This window comes from Limulus polyphemus, unplaced genomic scaffold, assembly GCF_000517525.1.
Source record: "Limulus polyphemus unplaced genomic scaffold, Limulus_polyphemus-2.1.2 Scaffold1987, whole genome shotgun sequence".
NCBI classification, from domain to species: domain Eukaryota; kingdom Metazoa; phylum Arthropoda; class Merostomata; order Xiphosura; family Limulidae; genus Limulus; species Limulus polyphemus.
Genome location: NW_013667597.1, coordinates 33,243 through 45,914, shown reverse-complemented (window position 1 = coordinate 45,914; position 12,672 = coordinate 33,243). Strand labels below are relative to the sequence as shown.

The window sequence follows — 12,672 nt, the reverse complement described above, 5'->3', positions numbered from 1 at the left end:
AAAGACGTGAAAGTTCGAGAATGATGTGGCGTGATACTAGTCACGTGACCTCGATGTCGTAACAATACTAATATAAAAAGAAAAGTAAATAAATGACAAAATAGACCAAGAAAAGTACAATAACAAAGTGCTCATTCAGAGTAACCTTTATGATAACAAATTAAAGTATCACTGGATGAAACAAAATTTACTTCAAGAATTATAGAACATATAGCAAAAATGAAATAAAAACATATGCATAAAAATATTTCTTAACCCATTGATTGTGGCTGCTCTAAATGCGTGAAGGATTTTTGCAAGCCGTACACTGTATATAGTACACTCGCATTCAACTGACGGAGATGAGCTGTACCTTATACAGTGAATCAGCAGTTAATGGGTTAAATAACCCAAATTTACCTCTTATCATACAGTATTATATCATTTTGCCTTTTCATATTCACACAAGTTTCTCAACATTTGACTTCTATATTTAAATCCCTCATTTTTATATGTCTTGAAGTGTTGTATGAAAATGTTATTCTATTAAAACTAGTTCAAACACTCAAAACTGTGGAACTGGCATTATGGCAAATAATTAAAAACCTTGTATGTTTTCTTTACTTTACTTTACTTTTTTCAGGAATAATACTGTAAAAAAGTCAAAACTTCAAACAGCATCATAATCTACATTAAATTTTCTTATAACCAAGGGTGGTTAAAGATGCTAAATGACTTTTTATAATCATTTTACTTACATAAGCAAAAATCTTTTGTGCACAACACCCCCTTTTGACAAAACATAAACATTAACCTTTTTTTTCTGACTCAAACTTGGGGGGGGGGGGAAAAGAGTCTTTTTTTCTACATATTTCAAAGAAATACTATTTGAATATTAACCCTGACACCGACATTTAGTCATTCATCTTAAGAATTTTATCTGTAACTCTTGTTTTAAGAACACATTAAATTTATGAAAAATAAATTGTGTTTCATTTTGAAATGAAAATCAGATTCATTTATTTTCATTTTTTCTAAAAAAATGTTTGATGAACAATGATTTGTAGATGAAATTAAAATTCCTTTGTTGCTGATTGCAGATTTCAAACCAGCTCTAACAACATTTAAAATTCTCTAATTTTAGGCTTAAGTTGAAAAGCATGAGAAAAATAGGAAAATATTGCTAATTGTGAACATGCTTGATATAATGATCTCTTTTATTTATTCATGGTGTTCTTTGATGTTTTATTTCAGAGCAAGTTTCTGTTTTATTTGATAATACATATTGTACTCAATTCTAGACTTACTTAACTTTAGATTTTGATATACCAATGAAATGAAACCTGTTTTAACTACAGTTACTATTAAAAAAGGAAATATTATCATAAACTAAATTGTAGTAGAACATTTTTCAAACTAAGGATCTCCAATAAAGTGTACGAGATTCATACAGATAGATTTATTTAATTCTGTAAAAATGATTTAAGGGAATGAAATATATAATAACATGATCTCTACAACCTACAACAATGATTTTAGGAAAGAAAACTTCAAAGTTCTCACTATTTATATTGTAAATAATGATTTCAGGAAATGAAATCCTAGATGACTTACCCTGTATATTTTACAACAATGATTTGAAGAAATGAAATATCATATGATTTACTTCTTACAACCTAACATAATTATTTCAAAAAATAAACTTCAGGTGGCTTTTTCTTTACAATCTACAACAATGATTTCATGAAAGGAAAGTTCAAATGGCTTACTCTTTATACTGTAAACAATAATTTTACAAAACGAAACTTTAGATGACATACTATTTACAAGCTACAACAAAGATATCATGAAAAGAAACTTCAAATGGTTTACTCTTTATACTGTAAACAATGATTTCATGAAATGAAACATCAGATGACCTTCTCTTTAAAATCTACAACAGTGATTTGAAGAAAAAAAGTTAAACTTCACATATATTACCCTTTATGGTCAGCATACAAAAATGACTTCAGAAAATAAAACTGCTGATGACTTACTCTTTAGACTCTACAGCAATGATTTCAGGAAAAGACAACTCCAGCAGCACCTTTTCTGTACCGTCAACAATATACACTCCTGTCCAGTTGATGGCTATAATCATCTCTGTCTTGGGAAGATAAGGTCCTGAGAAACGGAGAACTTCATAAAACTTAGAAAAGTGTAAAGGCCACTTAACTTTGGCATAGTCAACAATGTCTTCTTTGACTCTGTCAGGATGGACTTTTTCTTTGTAATAGTAGCTCTGCAAAAAAGACAAAGCATTTTATTTTTTATCTGATAAAACTGCTAATCTATTTTCACACACAAAAAATGTGTGACAAAATTAAATTACAATTCTGGTGAAGTGAAACGGAAAAAAAATCAGTAAATAATAAAAATCTCAACAATAGTTTTTACTATTTTTATGATATTCCTACCAAACCAAGTGCCAAGACTACACTAATCTACTTGAGCTACAGTATTTATTGTGACTTTACTTTAATTAATTTTACTTAATTCATAGCTTAAAGATTGTGGGTTTACACTACTACTTTAAAAATTACAGCACCTAAATTGTGAAAAAATTGAAGGGTTAACATTGATAAAAGCTGTTTACATACACCAGCATATTTCTACATGTAAAAACTACCATTCTGTATGCAGACAGTGTCTGTTGGGCCCATTTTTCAATAGATTTGTTACTGGATTCAAGATAGTACTCTGGAATGTAGTTTGGTAATAGAGAATGCAGCTTTGATGTGTTCATGTCAGTTCCATGTTCCACATAGTACTGCTGAGCTGCCATCATTGCCAGGTCTTCTTCCTAGATATGGATTCAAGAACTTGGCTAAACAATCTGTTAATTTTAACATAAAAAGATATGTTAGCAAAGAACAGGTCTCTTAAGTAAGAGTTATTCTTCTATGAATTATCCATTTCACAATAATAGGGCAAGTACCATAAAAGTTTGACTTTAGTAAGAGATATGTACAAGTTTAGAACAATAGCCCCAATTAACTCATGCTTGATGTATTAAAATTACATTAGAATTCCATAGTAGTGACAAAATTTGTGTAACTTGTTATATTATCTTATAGTGATGAAAAATGTTTATTTTGCTATATACCTTCATTTGAAGAATTTTTTTTTCAATTTTCTTAAAACAGTCACAAAATCTGTATTTCATTAAAGAAAAGATGAAAACAAATATTTTTTCCAACAAAAAGTGCTATTTGAAACTCCTGAAACTGTATCATCAGTTATGACTCACAGCAAAAGTTTAGGAAAATATATGATCAAATTACAAAAAAAAAAAGATAATAATAGTTAAAAATAACAAGACAGAAACAAACAGAAAAAGAAGGAAAATTCAAAACTTAGTTTTTGGTGCTGGGAACTTTCTCAAGAATGTAATTTATAATATCTATTTCTTTATTTTTGTACTGTAGTTTCTCTTCTTTTACACCTGTGTAACAAGGTTCCATTTTATTTATTATTTTTCTAAATAAAGTAACCAAAGTGTTTGTCTTCTTTCACATCTAGAGTTGAACATTCCCTGTTGATTACAACATAATGTGTAAAATAATCCAAAATACTTAAAACAAATATATATATATATATATATATCTTTTGTTTGTAATTAAGCACAAAGCTACACAATGGGCTATCTGTGCCCTGCCCACCACGGATATAGAAACCCGGATTCTAGCATTGTAAGTCCGCAGACATACAGCTGTGCTACTGGGGGGCATATATATATATATATATATATATAAAACTTAGTTGCATACTATAATAATCTATATACTTTGTTTTTCTATTATTTTTTCATCAAGGGAAAATATTTAAGGCAGACAAAATTTACCTTCTCACACCGGTACTCTCCAAACTTAACACCCCTCACTACTTGTTTAAATATTAAGTTGGTAGCCACAGGATCTTCCACAGGATTATGCCAAGGTGCAAAAATCTCTTTCCGGAAAAATATCCTCCAGGGTGCATTACGTTCTTGTGCTCCTTGTTCTTTGGCATACTGTTCACACTGAGATATTGCATCCATGATATGTTCACTTCCACTACCCAGGGAAGAAACCTGAAAAGTTGTCCTAAATTTTTCAAAATCTGTCTCTTCTCTAATATTTCAAGCAAGAACTTTTTTCTTAAACTCTTACTTACATTTTTTCCATTATTAAGGTAATTAAATCAAAAACAATAATGTTTCTTCTAGTGTTTTTCAAATCTTTTTTATTTCCCTGTGAGTATATCTATGTATATCTGTATTAAGTTTATTTATATTGTATATTCTCTTATATTCCAGTTGGTTCAATTAAAATTACATTATATCTTATTCAATTTGGCTAAAAATACTTTATATCAACACCTCTTGTATACATTTAAATCTTCTTCCTGAATCCTTTTCAAAGATGAGAAAATCATATTAAGTGTGTACTTAATACAGAAGGAAGGGAGAATTTATCATGAGCATTTAGTTATATTTATCTTTTATAGCTGCATGCTTTTAAAGTTTAAAACAGGTACTTGCAATTTAATCATTGTTAAAGCCATACTCATTGGATAACCATAGCCCCATTGAATCATATTCAACAGTCAACCACCAAAATTACTTTATCATAGTTACCAATATAATGCACAATTTTAGAGAAACACATAGGTTAACTTATTGTCAATAATTTATAATTAATTACACTTGTCACACGACATTAGCATTGGGCCTATTGCATTTTTTAATACAAAATCATTTAATCAGTCCCTTAGGGTTTTTCAAGAAGATGAACTGTTGTTAATAATTCAGTTGATTTTGTTTACTGTATATCGATATATAAATATCAAAGTGTATGCAAAATGATTTGATTGTAACTTTTAAACTATGTGATCGTAATGTTGTTTTATAAATGAGATAATGTACTAAACTGTGTCATTCAATAAGTATTTCAAGTAAAAAAAAATCTAATAAATGTGAATAAACTGACCTTGTCAAAAAGGGCAATGTATAAAGAGAAACCAAACGAATCTTTTAACTCAATCTTCTCAGCTAGCTGCTGACACAATTCTTGAGCTGTAGTAGCAGAATCTGCATAAAGATTTTTAGTCATTCCATCCATGAATGTAATGGACAATATAAGTGGTATTTTGGATTTTGTAGCCTGTAGTTCCAGCCATGAAGGGGGTTGAGTTCGGGTTCCATTCATGAGAGTCCTGCGTAACCTCTCCTCAATGTATGGAGCATAACCCGGCACACCTTCCTGAATGAAGTTTAGAAGGTACTTCTCGAACTATAACAAAATAATATGAAATTTACTGAAAAGTTTTTGTTTCTGTAGAAACTTATTAATATTAGAAAGAATAATATAGTATAATTTGAAACATAATACTCCTGTTTTGATGTCTATAAACTTAAACAAAAAAGATGAAAAAAAACCCTACATAAATGGGTAAACGTTATTCTGAAACTTACACAATTTAAAGACAAATTATTATTAAAAAACTAAAACAGAACCACAAAAAATTAAATTAATTCTTAAGGGAAAAAGCCAAGTGACAAGTGTAAGAACTGAATAAGTTTATATATAGTCTTATTTGCAAATCAGTTATCTAAAAAAATGTCAGCAGATCGTAAAGAATGCCAAAAAAGTAAAAGTGGACTTCAATTAAGATAATTCCTTTGGTGTCTTGATTTAATAATTTACTTTTCAAATTTCAACAAATATCTTTAAAGATAGGTAACATGTTTCCTACCTCTACACACACACACATACCTCACTTGAAGGAGCAAAACAGCCAACACAGAGAGAGAGAAGAATCCAACCTCTGGTCTGAGAACTTTTGTTTGGGTTGTTTACCAGTTGTTTACAGATTTGTACATAAATTTCATCTCTATGAAAATATTATCAGTTCTTTTATAAAAATCAGTACAACAAATAGAAAGGAGTTATAACTTTTTATATAGTTTGATTTTGACTATGTGAAAAGAAAGAAACTGGCACTTTGGTTTAGATATAAACTATTTTACAACTTCTGATAGTGAGCATGCACTAGTAGTCTTAATACTTAAACCTGACAATAAAAAATATATATTAAAAAAGAAGTAATCACATAATAAAAAGAGGTAGAAAATAGTTAATCTTTTTCTTTCCTTTTCTGTTAATGTATTTTACTTAAATGTAATTTTTCAATGAGCTATCTTTGTTGTGCCAACTGCAAGTATTGAATTAAGATTTATAAAGTTATAAGCTAGCAGACTTACTGCTGAGCTACCTGTGGCTAATTGTTAAGATATAATAAATATATATATCTATCACATGAAATTATAGGTTTCTATCTTAATATTTTGAATAAAGTAAATAACATACGTATATATTTTAAAATTATATTAGAATATGACAAAACATATCCTTTACTGACAGTATGATAACAATATAGAAATTTTAATTCCTAAAAGTACTATTTTAGGTTCATAGCTAGGATTCTCAAATTGTTTAACCTGAGTTCCTCACGTAAAATCCCATGACCAATAATAAAATGAAGCTTCTCAAGGTTAGATGTTGGCCGGCTCTCCAACCAAGTGCTATAAATGTCAACTGTATCATCATCCTCCTGTAGTCGACGTCTTACATCTTCTGTATATTTATTTTTTCTTTTCAGAGTCAGTGAAATCAGCTTATTTTTTATCTTCTGTGGCTCTACTTTATCCTTAAATCAGTAATCAAATAAAAAGTCAGAGTATTAAGACAAAAGTAAAAGAAAGCTATTCTAGAATTATTTTAATACTTCTTTTACAGTCTGACTTATCATGTACGATACATGAAATTACTTGAAATATTACACACATTAAAATATTTTTATAATTTCTTAAAAACTATGCAAAATTGTGTTTAGAGATGAGGTCGTAAGTAGAAAATGACTTAATTAAAACTTCAAAATAGATATTATAATATCCTTATTTTCTAAGACTTGTCATTAATCAACGATATCATGTGATGGGAGAATGTCACATGCAATGATTATACTGTCCAATACCTTATTTCAGTACTAAATTCAAAATTTAATTTTTTTTCAGTTCTATTTTTGAAGCAGGAGATTTCTTTATAAATTACTTATTAAATGTTCTTTTGATATTCTTTCAAAGCTACTGAATATTCATCTACACAAGCCATCCCTAATTTTGAACTGATAAACTAGAGGGAAAGCAGCTAGTAAACAGCATGCACTAGTCAGCTCTTGGGATACTCTGGTTTAACCAAGTAGTGGAATTTGATAATCATTCTCATAATGCATCCATGGCCTCAAAGTGTGGAGCTTTATTGTTATTATTTTTTTTTGGCAGTAACAGGATGTAAACAATGGACCTGTAGATCCATAGTTCAGCAGGTTAACCGCTGGGCCATTGTCAACCATCTTTATATGAGACTATATATTTTATAACTATCACACAAAGCTGGGATATCACCATAGAAACTTACACGTAATTGGCTTGCTATAGAAAGAATATGAATCATGAGAGTGGTTTTGGTGCTTTCATGAAAGATCCAAGACCCACTTATGAGCTCTGTGCATTTTGTCATTATGGGTCTAAATTTCAAGACACTATGATCTATATATTAAATATTTTTCTTATCAACACACAGCTACATTTATTACAGTTCATACTACCTTGTGTACTTTTCTGCTCACTTTATCAAATTAACACTTTTTTTTCAGTTTTAGTTTAAATGCTATTTTATTTTAATTAAATCAAGTTTAGTTGCCTTAACTTTTAATTTTCAATAAATCTGGACAATTAATTCAGTTTACTCTCACAGTTAAATTTATTTCAACATCCTATCTGTAAGTGAAGTGTATTTTTGTCTGCATTTCACCAATAATTCTAGTTTTTTTTTATTCCTTCGGGCCTTAAATAATATCCCATTTAATCCTTTCACCAGCCAAAGCCTCAGATCTCTAGTTATCATGGTGGTCAGGTGGTTGAGTATTTATATTGTGAGTACCAGAATATAACAGTTATAGAAATATATAAAACAGTATATATATAAAAACAAGAAAATAAACTAACTCTTCAACTATTTCAGATGGTGTCTAAGTTTTTATTTCATTTAGTACATCTATACAGAATTAAATGTTTTTAGAAAGTTAGAAAAAACTAAATTATACAAATAATAGATTTAAAGTTTTCAAATAGATTGACACATACACTTTTGTTTAAAAAAACAAGAAAACATTGACATTAATACAATGTGTTAAGTTCAGAAGAAAACTTTACAACTTACTTCATTTTCATGCATGATCTGTTGATATTCTTTACTCTTTACAAAACTTCGTCCTAAGGTAGCCGAAAGCTTGCTCATGACAGATCCAGTGTCCTACACAGTAAGTTTTTGGTTACTCAAAAATTATTTCCTTTTAAATGTAAAAAAACATTGTTCATTAGATATCATTCACATAACATTAAAAAACCTTTTGCTTGAATTGCCTTGACAAACTCAACTTTCACTAACTTAGCTTTAAGTAAATACATGTATTTAATCAAGAAACAATGACCATTAACTAGTCATATTGCATTTTTAATAAGACTGCCTTAGACAAACATTCAGCATTCTAACTTGTAGAATTTTTTTATTGATTTAGATAAGAGATTGTGACATAATACTAACAATCCCTCAAGCACAGTGTGAATAATGTGAGTTATAGTTCAAAATAATCTACTGGATATTTAACAAAGGAAATTCTAAAAGATGATAACAAACTTAAAACATATTGTAGATTTGGTTTTAAAAACTTCAATACTGTCAACAAATTACGAATGGGAAAATAAACTACTGATAACTGCTAATCACCAAGACTCATTTTTTGCAAACTTTTTAGAATTCACATAATTTTCATCAAAGAAGAAAAGTCAAAATGCTTCATTGTAAAAATATATTTATAATAACATTTAAAATTAGTTTTCACATTGAGAGAAATTCTATGCTTTAGCACTAAACTACATTTATTATTGAATTCAATAAATTAACTCACTGTATGTGATGTAACACCTCATTTGACTGCAAATTTTATTTTATTTAATCAAATTGTTATAAATTTTGTTTTTTCTTTACATTTACATTGTGTACATCTATACACATACGATATCCTCAAACTGATAATAATTCCAAAACCATATCCAAAATTATACAACTGAAAAACTAAATTATCCTGAAGAACTGAAAATTGGACCCACCTCTAATACTATATCTACATAATAAATTTGCCATGTCTTCTTAAAGCAATAGTTATATACACCAACTACATTTTTATTACCCTTTATTTTCAGTTTACATTATAAATCCTTATGGTGCAATAAACTGAAGTTCATTTTCTTTATTATCATATTAGGTATTTTTTCTCTTATTTCTATTGGATTTCTGTAAATCATTTTTTCTTTCAAACAGGAACTGAACTCAGCCATATTTTCTTAAAAGATACATAAATATGAAGTAAAAAATGAAAATCAAATACTCATATATATTTGAAAAATGTATTTTGTTTGAGAAAAAATTAAACAATTTTTTTAACTTTTAATTAAACAAACCATTTATAAAGTTCCATACCCTTTGTATTGTCCTGAATTTGGGCTCAGGCAAGTCACCCATGAACCTTAGAATTGTCACCCAAAGGGCTAGGGCAGCCTATTTCATAGAAAAGTAAAAGCACTGATATATATATTTGTATACATATATATATATAGCAAATATTATATTATAAACAAAATAAACCACTCAGTAATTGGACATGTTGAATAAAAAATGCTTATTATTGAATCCAAACTGTGTGTTTACATAGATGCTGAATTGGTATGTTTGCAAATGCTACATATCATAGATAAAGTAATTCTGATAGCATGCTAAATTCATTCTGTAGCAGGTCTGGTCAGGAAATGTATCTACTGTTCCATGGGACAGTTGTATTGTATCTTTTTCTTATGGCTGTTACATGAGAATGCATTGAAAATGCAAATTCTATGGTAAAAATGGCTTGACTATGCAAACTTTGATGAAATAAAAAGGTTGAGCATTTTTAGAATAAGAAACATGAACTTACCAGAACATCACTTTGTGTTGGTAGAGAAAGGAGAGAGTTCTTCAACTGCCTACGCTGATATTCGTGACTAAGGTTACCCTGAAAGTATGTTGCTGCAAACTTCTGGAAGGTATAATCTGTCAGGTCTTCAGAGTCTTTTGGAGCTAAAGGAACATTTCCCTCTGGTTGCAACTGATTGATTGTGTTTTTTCCTGAGAGTTCCAAATCCTGAGAAAAAAATAAGTCATTGACACTCACTTCATCTACTGGTCAAACATTAAGTAAACAATAAACTACTCTGAATGAATAATACCCTGAAACAAACATATAAAAATACTAAAAAGTTTAATTTCTCTAATATATTATAAAATTGAAAGACTATTTTCATCAAGAAGTAATAGTGAGTGAAGACAAAACAAGACTATATATTACATTGGTAGGTCCCAGAATATTTTAGTAAGATATAAAATGTCCAAAATACACATGGTCACTTAATTCTTAACTATATCACTATAAATACTTATCCCCTGCAAAGATGTCCTACATGTAATAATATACTTCAAACATTTAAACAAGCTTGTAAGAAACATTGGCTAATAATTTTCTAGTTAAGTATTGATAAAGAGTACAAACAAATGTTTTTTTTTGTAAATAAAAAAGGTTCAGTAAAGTCCATACTCAATCTTGAAAGTATACATATATTAATATGATATTACATTTTACCTATATGGAGGAGATATAAATGTTCACTATTTTGAAAGTGCTACTCATACTGATAAATATTTCTTTAAAACCATGTGGCATATTTGAAACTTACTTTAAATGCGGAAGGACCAGACTGTTCCAGAGGAGAGGTTTCTCCAGGAGGCAAGAAGTCAAACATGTCATCCACCTAAACAAATGACAAATAAAATAATATTTAATACACTGATTGCAAATTAGGTCGAACAAATGCATGCATTTGCATATACAGATATTACATAACAACATTTGCTGGATCTTGGATAAAGACACATAAAACAAAGCATGTAATAGGCAGTACTAGAAATCTTTGTTATTCAAACTGCAATCAACAGAAATTAATCTAAATGAGTACTAACTTCAAATTATTAACAAATTACCTAAGCCATACTTGAACTAGCAAAACAAATATGTGATAATGTGATAGGCCAAAGCAAAATTCTTAAGTCTTTAATAATTTTTTTCCAAAAACAGATGAAAAGCATCCACAAGCTTTGAATATTTTTAATATAAAAAATGTCAGTAAACTAACTAACATATCAGTACTATTACTAATCCCCCAAACTCCTGCAGAAAAATTGGGTATCTAATATAAGAAAGAGACATAAAATACCATAAAAAAAATGTTTCACTGCCAGCCCATCATAAATTTTCACTTCATTTCTTGGGTAAACTTTTTATAAGTATTTACTTTTTTGAGTCATAATTAAAAGCAATGAAATTACATTCTGATGAGCAGAAATACAAACTTCAGTATGGTTGGTTTAGATGATGGTGATCACATCTAATTAATATTGGTCAAAATGCCAGTATGGTCTTTTTTATAAAAATGTGGTAAGTCTCCATATTACCTGTTTTAATTATCACAACCTAAGAATTTTCATCAATAATACCTACTCTTTTTATCATTTCATTTAAATATATTTGGGAAAAACCTAACAAACCTGAATTCTCTCTAATCATCAAGCAAATTTCATCACCATAACTTTCAAACTTTAATAATTATATTCTAACAGCTTCAATCACTTCCAACTTCATTACCATAGAATACTAACTTTTGTCACCAAATGATATAAACTTTATCATAACCCACTATCTATTATCACCATAATCCAGCAAGAGTAATTATCCTGTAAACTCCATCATAACCTACCATAATTTATCACCATTATATACAAACTTTGATAATCATAATGAGCATAATCTTTATGTTATTGATCAACATAACCAATCAATACTGATCACCAAATCCTAACAACTTTGATCACTAGGAGCTAACAACTTTGCCAAAACACATTAACTTTAATTAGCATAACCTACCAAGTTTAATTACAACAACCACTTAAAATGAAACCTCAATATACTTGTTTCGACAACTACAACACCGTTGATACAACTGTACTAGGTGTATCTGATGGTTACCACAACATAGTAGATTTGACCACTGTGACTCTACTATGTACATTTCATGATTACCACAATATACTAGATCTGGCCACTGTGACTCTACTATGTACATTTCATGATTACCACAATATACTAGATCTGACCACTGTAGCTCTACTATGTACATTTCATGATTACCACAATATACTAGATCTGACCACTGTAGCTCTACTATGTACATTTCATGATTACCACAATATACTAGATCTGACCACTTTAACTCTACTATGTACATTTCATGATTACTACAATATACTAGATTTGACCACTGTGACTCTACTATGTACATTTCATGATTACCAAATATACTAGATCTGACCAATGTAACTCTACTATGTACATTTCATGATTACCACAATATACTAGATCTGACCACTTTAACTCTACTATGTGCATTTCATGATTACCACAATA

General features: G+C 29.1%; 1 protein-coding gene across 1 annotated transcript in view; it reads right to left on the bottom strand.

Moving 5' to 3' along the window:
• LOC106465573 (myosin-VIIa-like) overlaps positions 1 to 12,672 on the bottom strand; it is a gene marked incomplete at its 5' end in the record, with an annotated part of 80,977 nt that overhangs the window by 37,408 nt on the left and 30,897 nt on the right. Inside the window, 10 exons of the mRNA XM_022393495.1 lie at positions 2,016 to 2,260; positions 2,648 to 2,821; positions 3,863 to 4,090; positions 4,989 to 5,291; positions 5,775 to 5,892; positions 6,500 to 6,708; positions 8,283 to 8,375; positions 9,603 to 9,680; positions 10,093 to 10,299; positions 10,889 to 10,963. Coding sequence (XP_022249203.1) covers positions 2,016 to 2,260; positions 2,648 to 2,821; positions 3,863 to 4,090; positions 4,989 to 5,291; positions 5,775 to 5,892; positions 6,500 to 6,708; positions 8,283 to 8,375; positions 9,603 to 9,680; positions 10,093 to 10,299; positions 10,889 to 10,963 — 1,730 coding nt within the window. The remainder of the gene's footprint in view (positions 1 to 2,015; positions 2,261 to 2,647; positions 2,822 to 3,862; positions 4,091 to 4,988; positions 5,292 to 5,774; positions 5,893 to 6,499; positions 6,709 to 8,282; positions 8,376 to 9,602; positions 9,681 to 10,092; positions 10,300 to 10,888; positions 10,964 to 12,672) is intronic.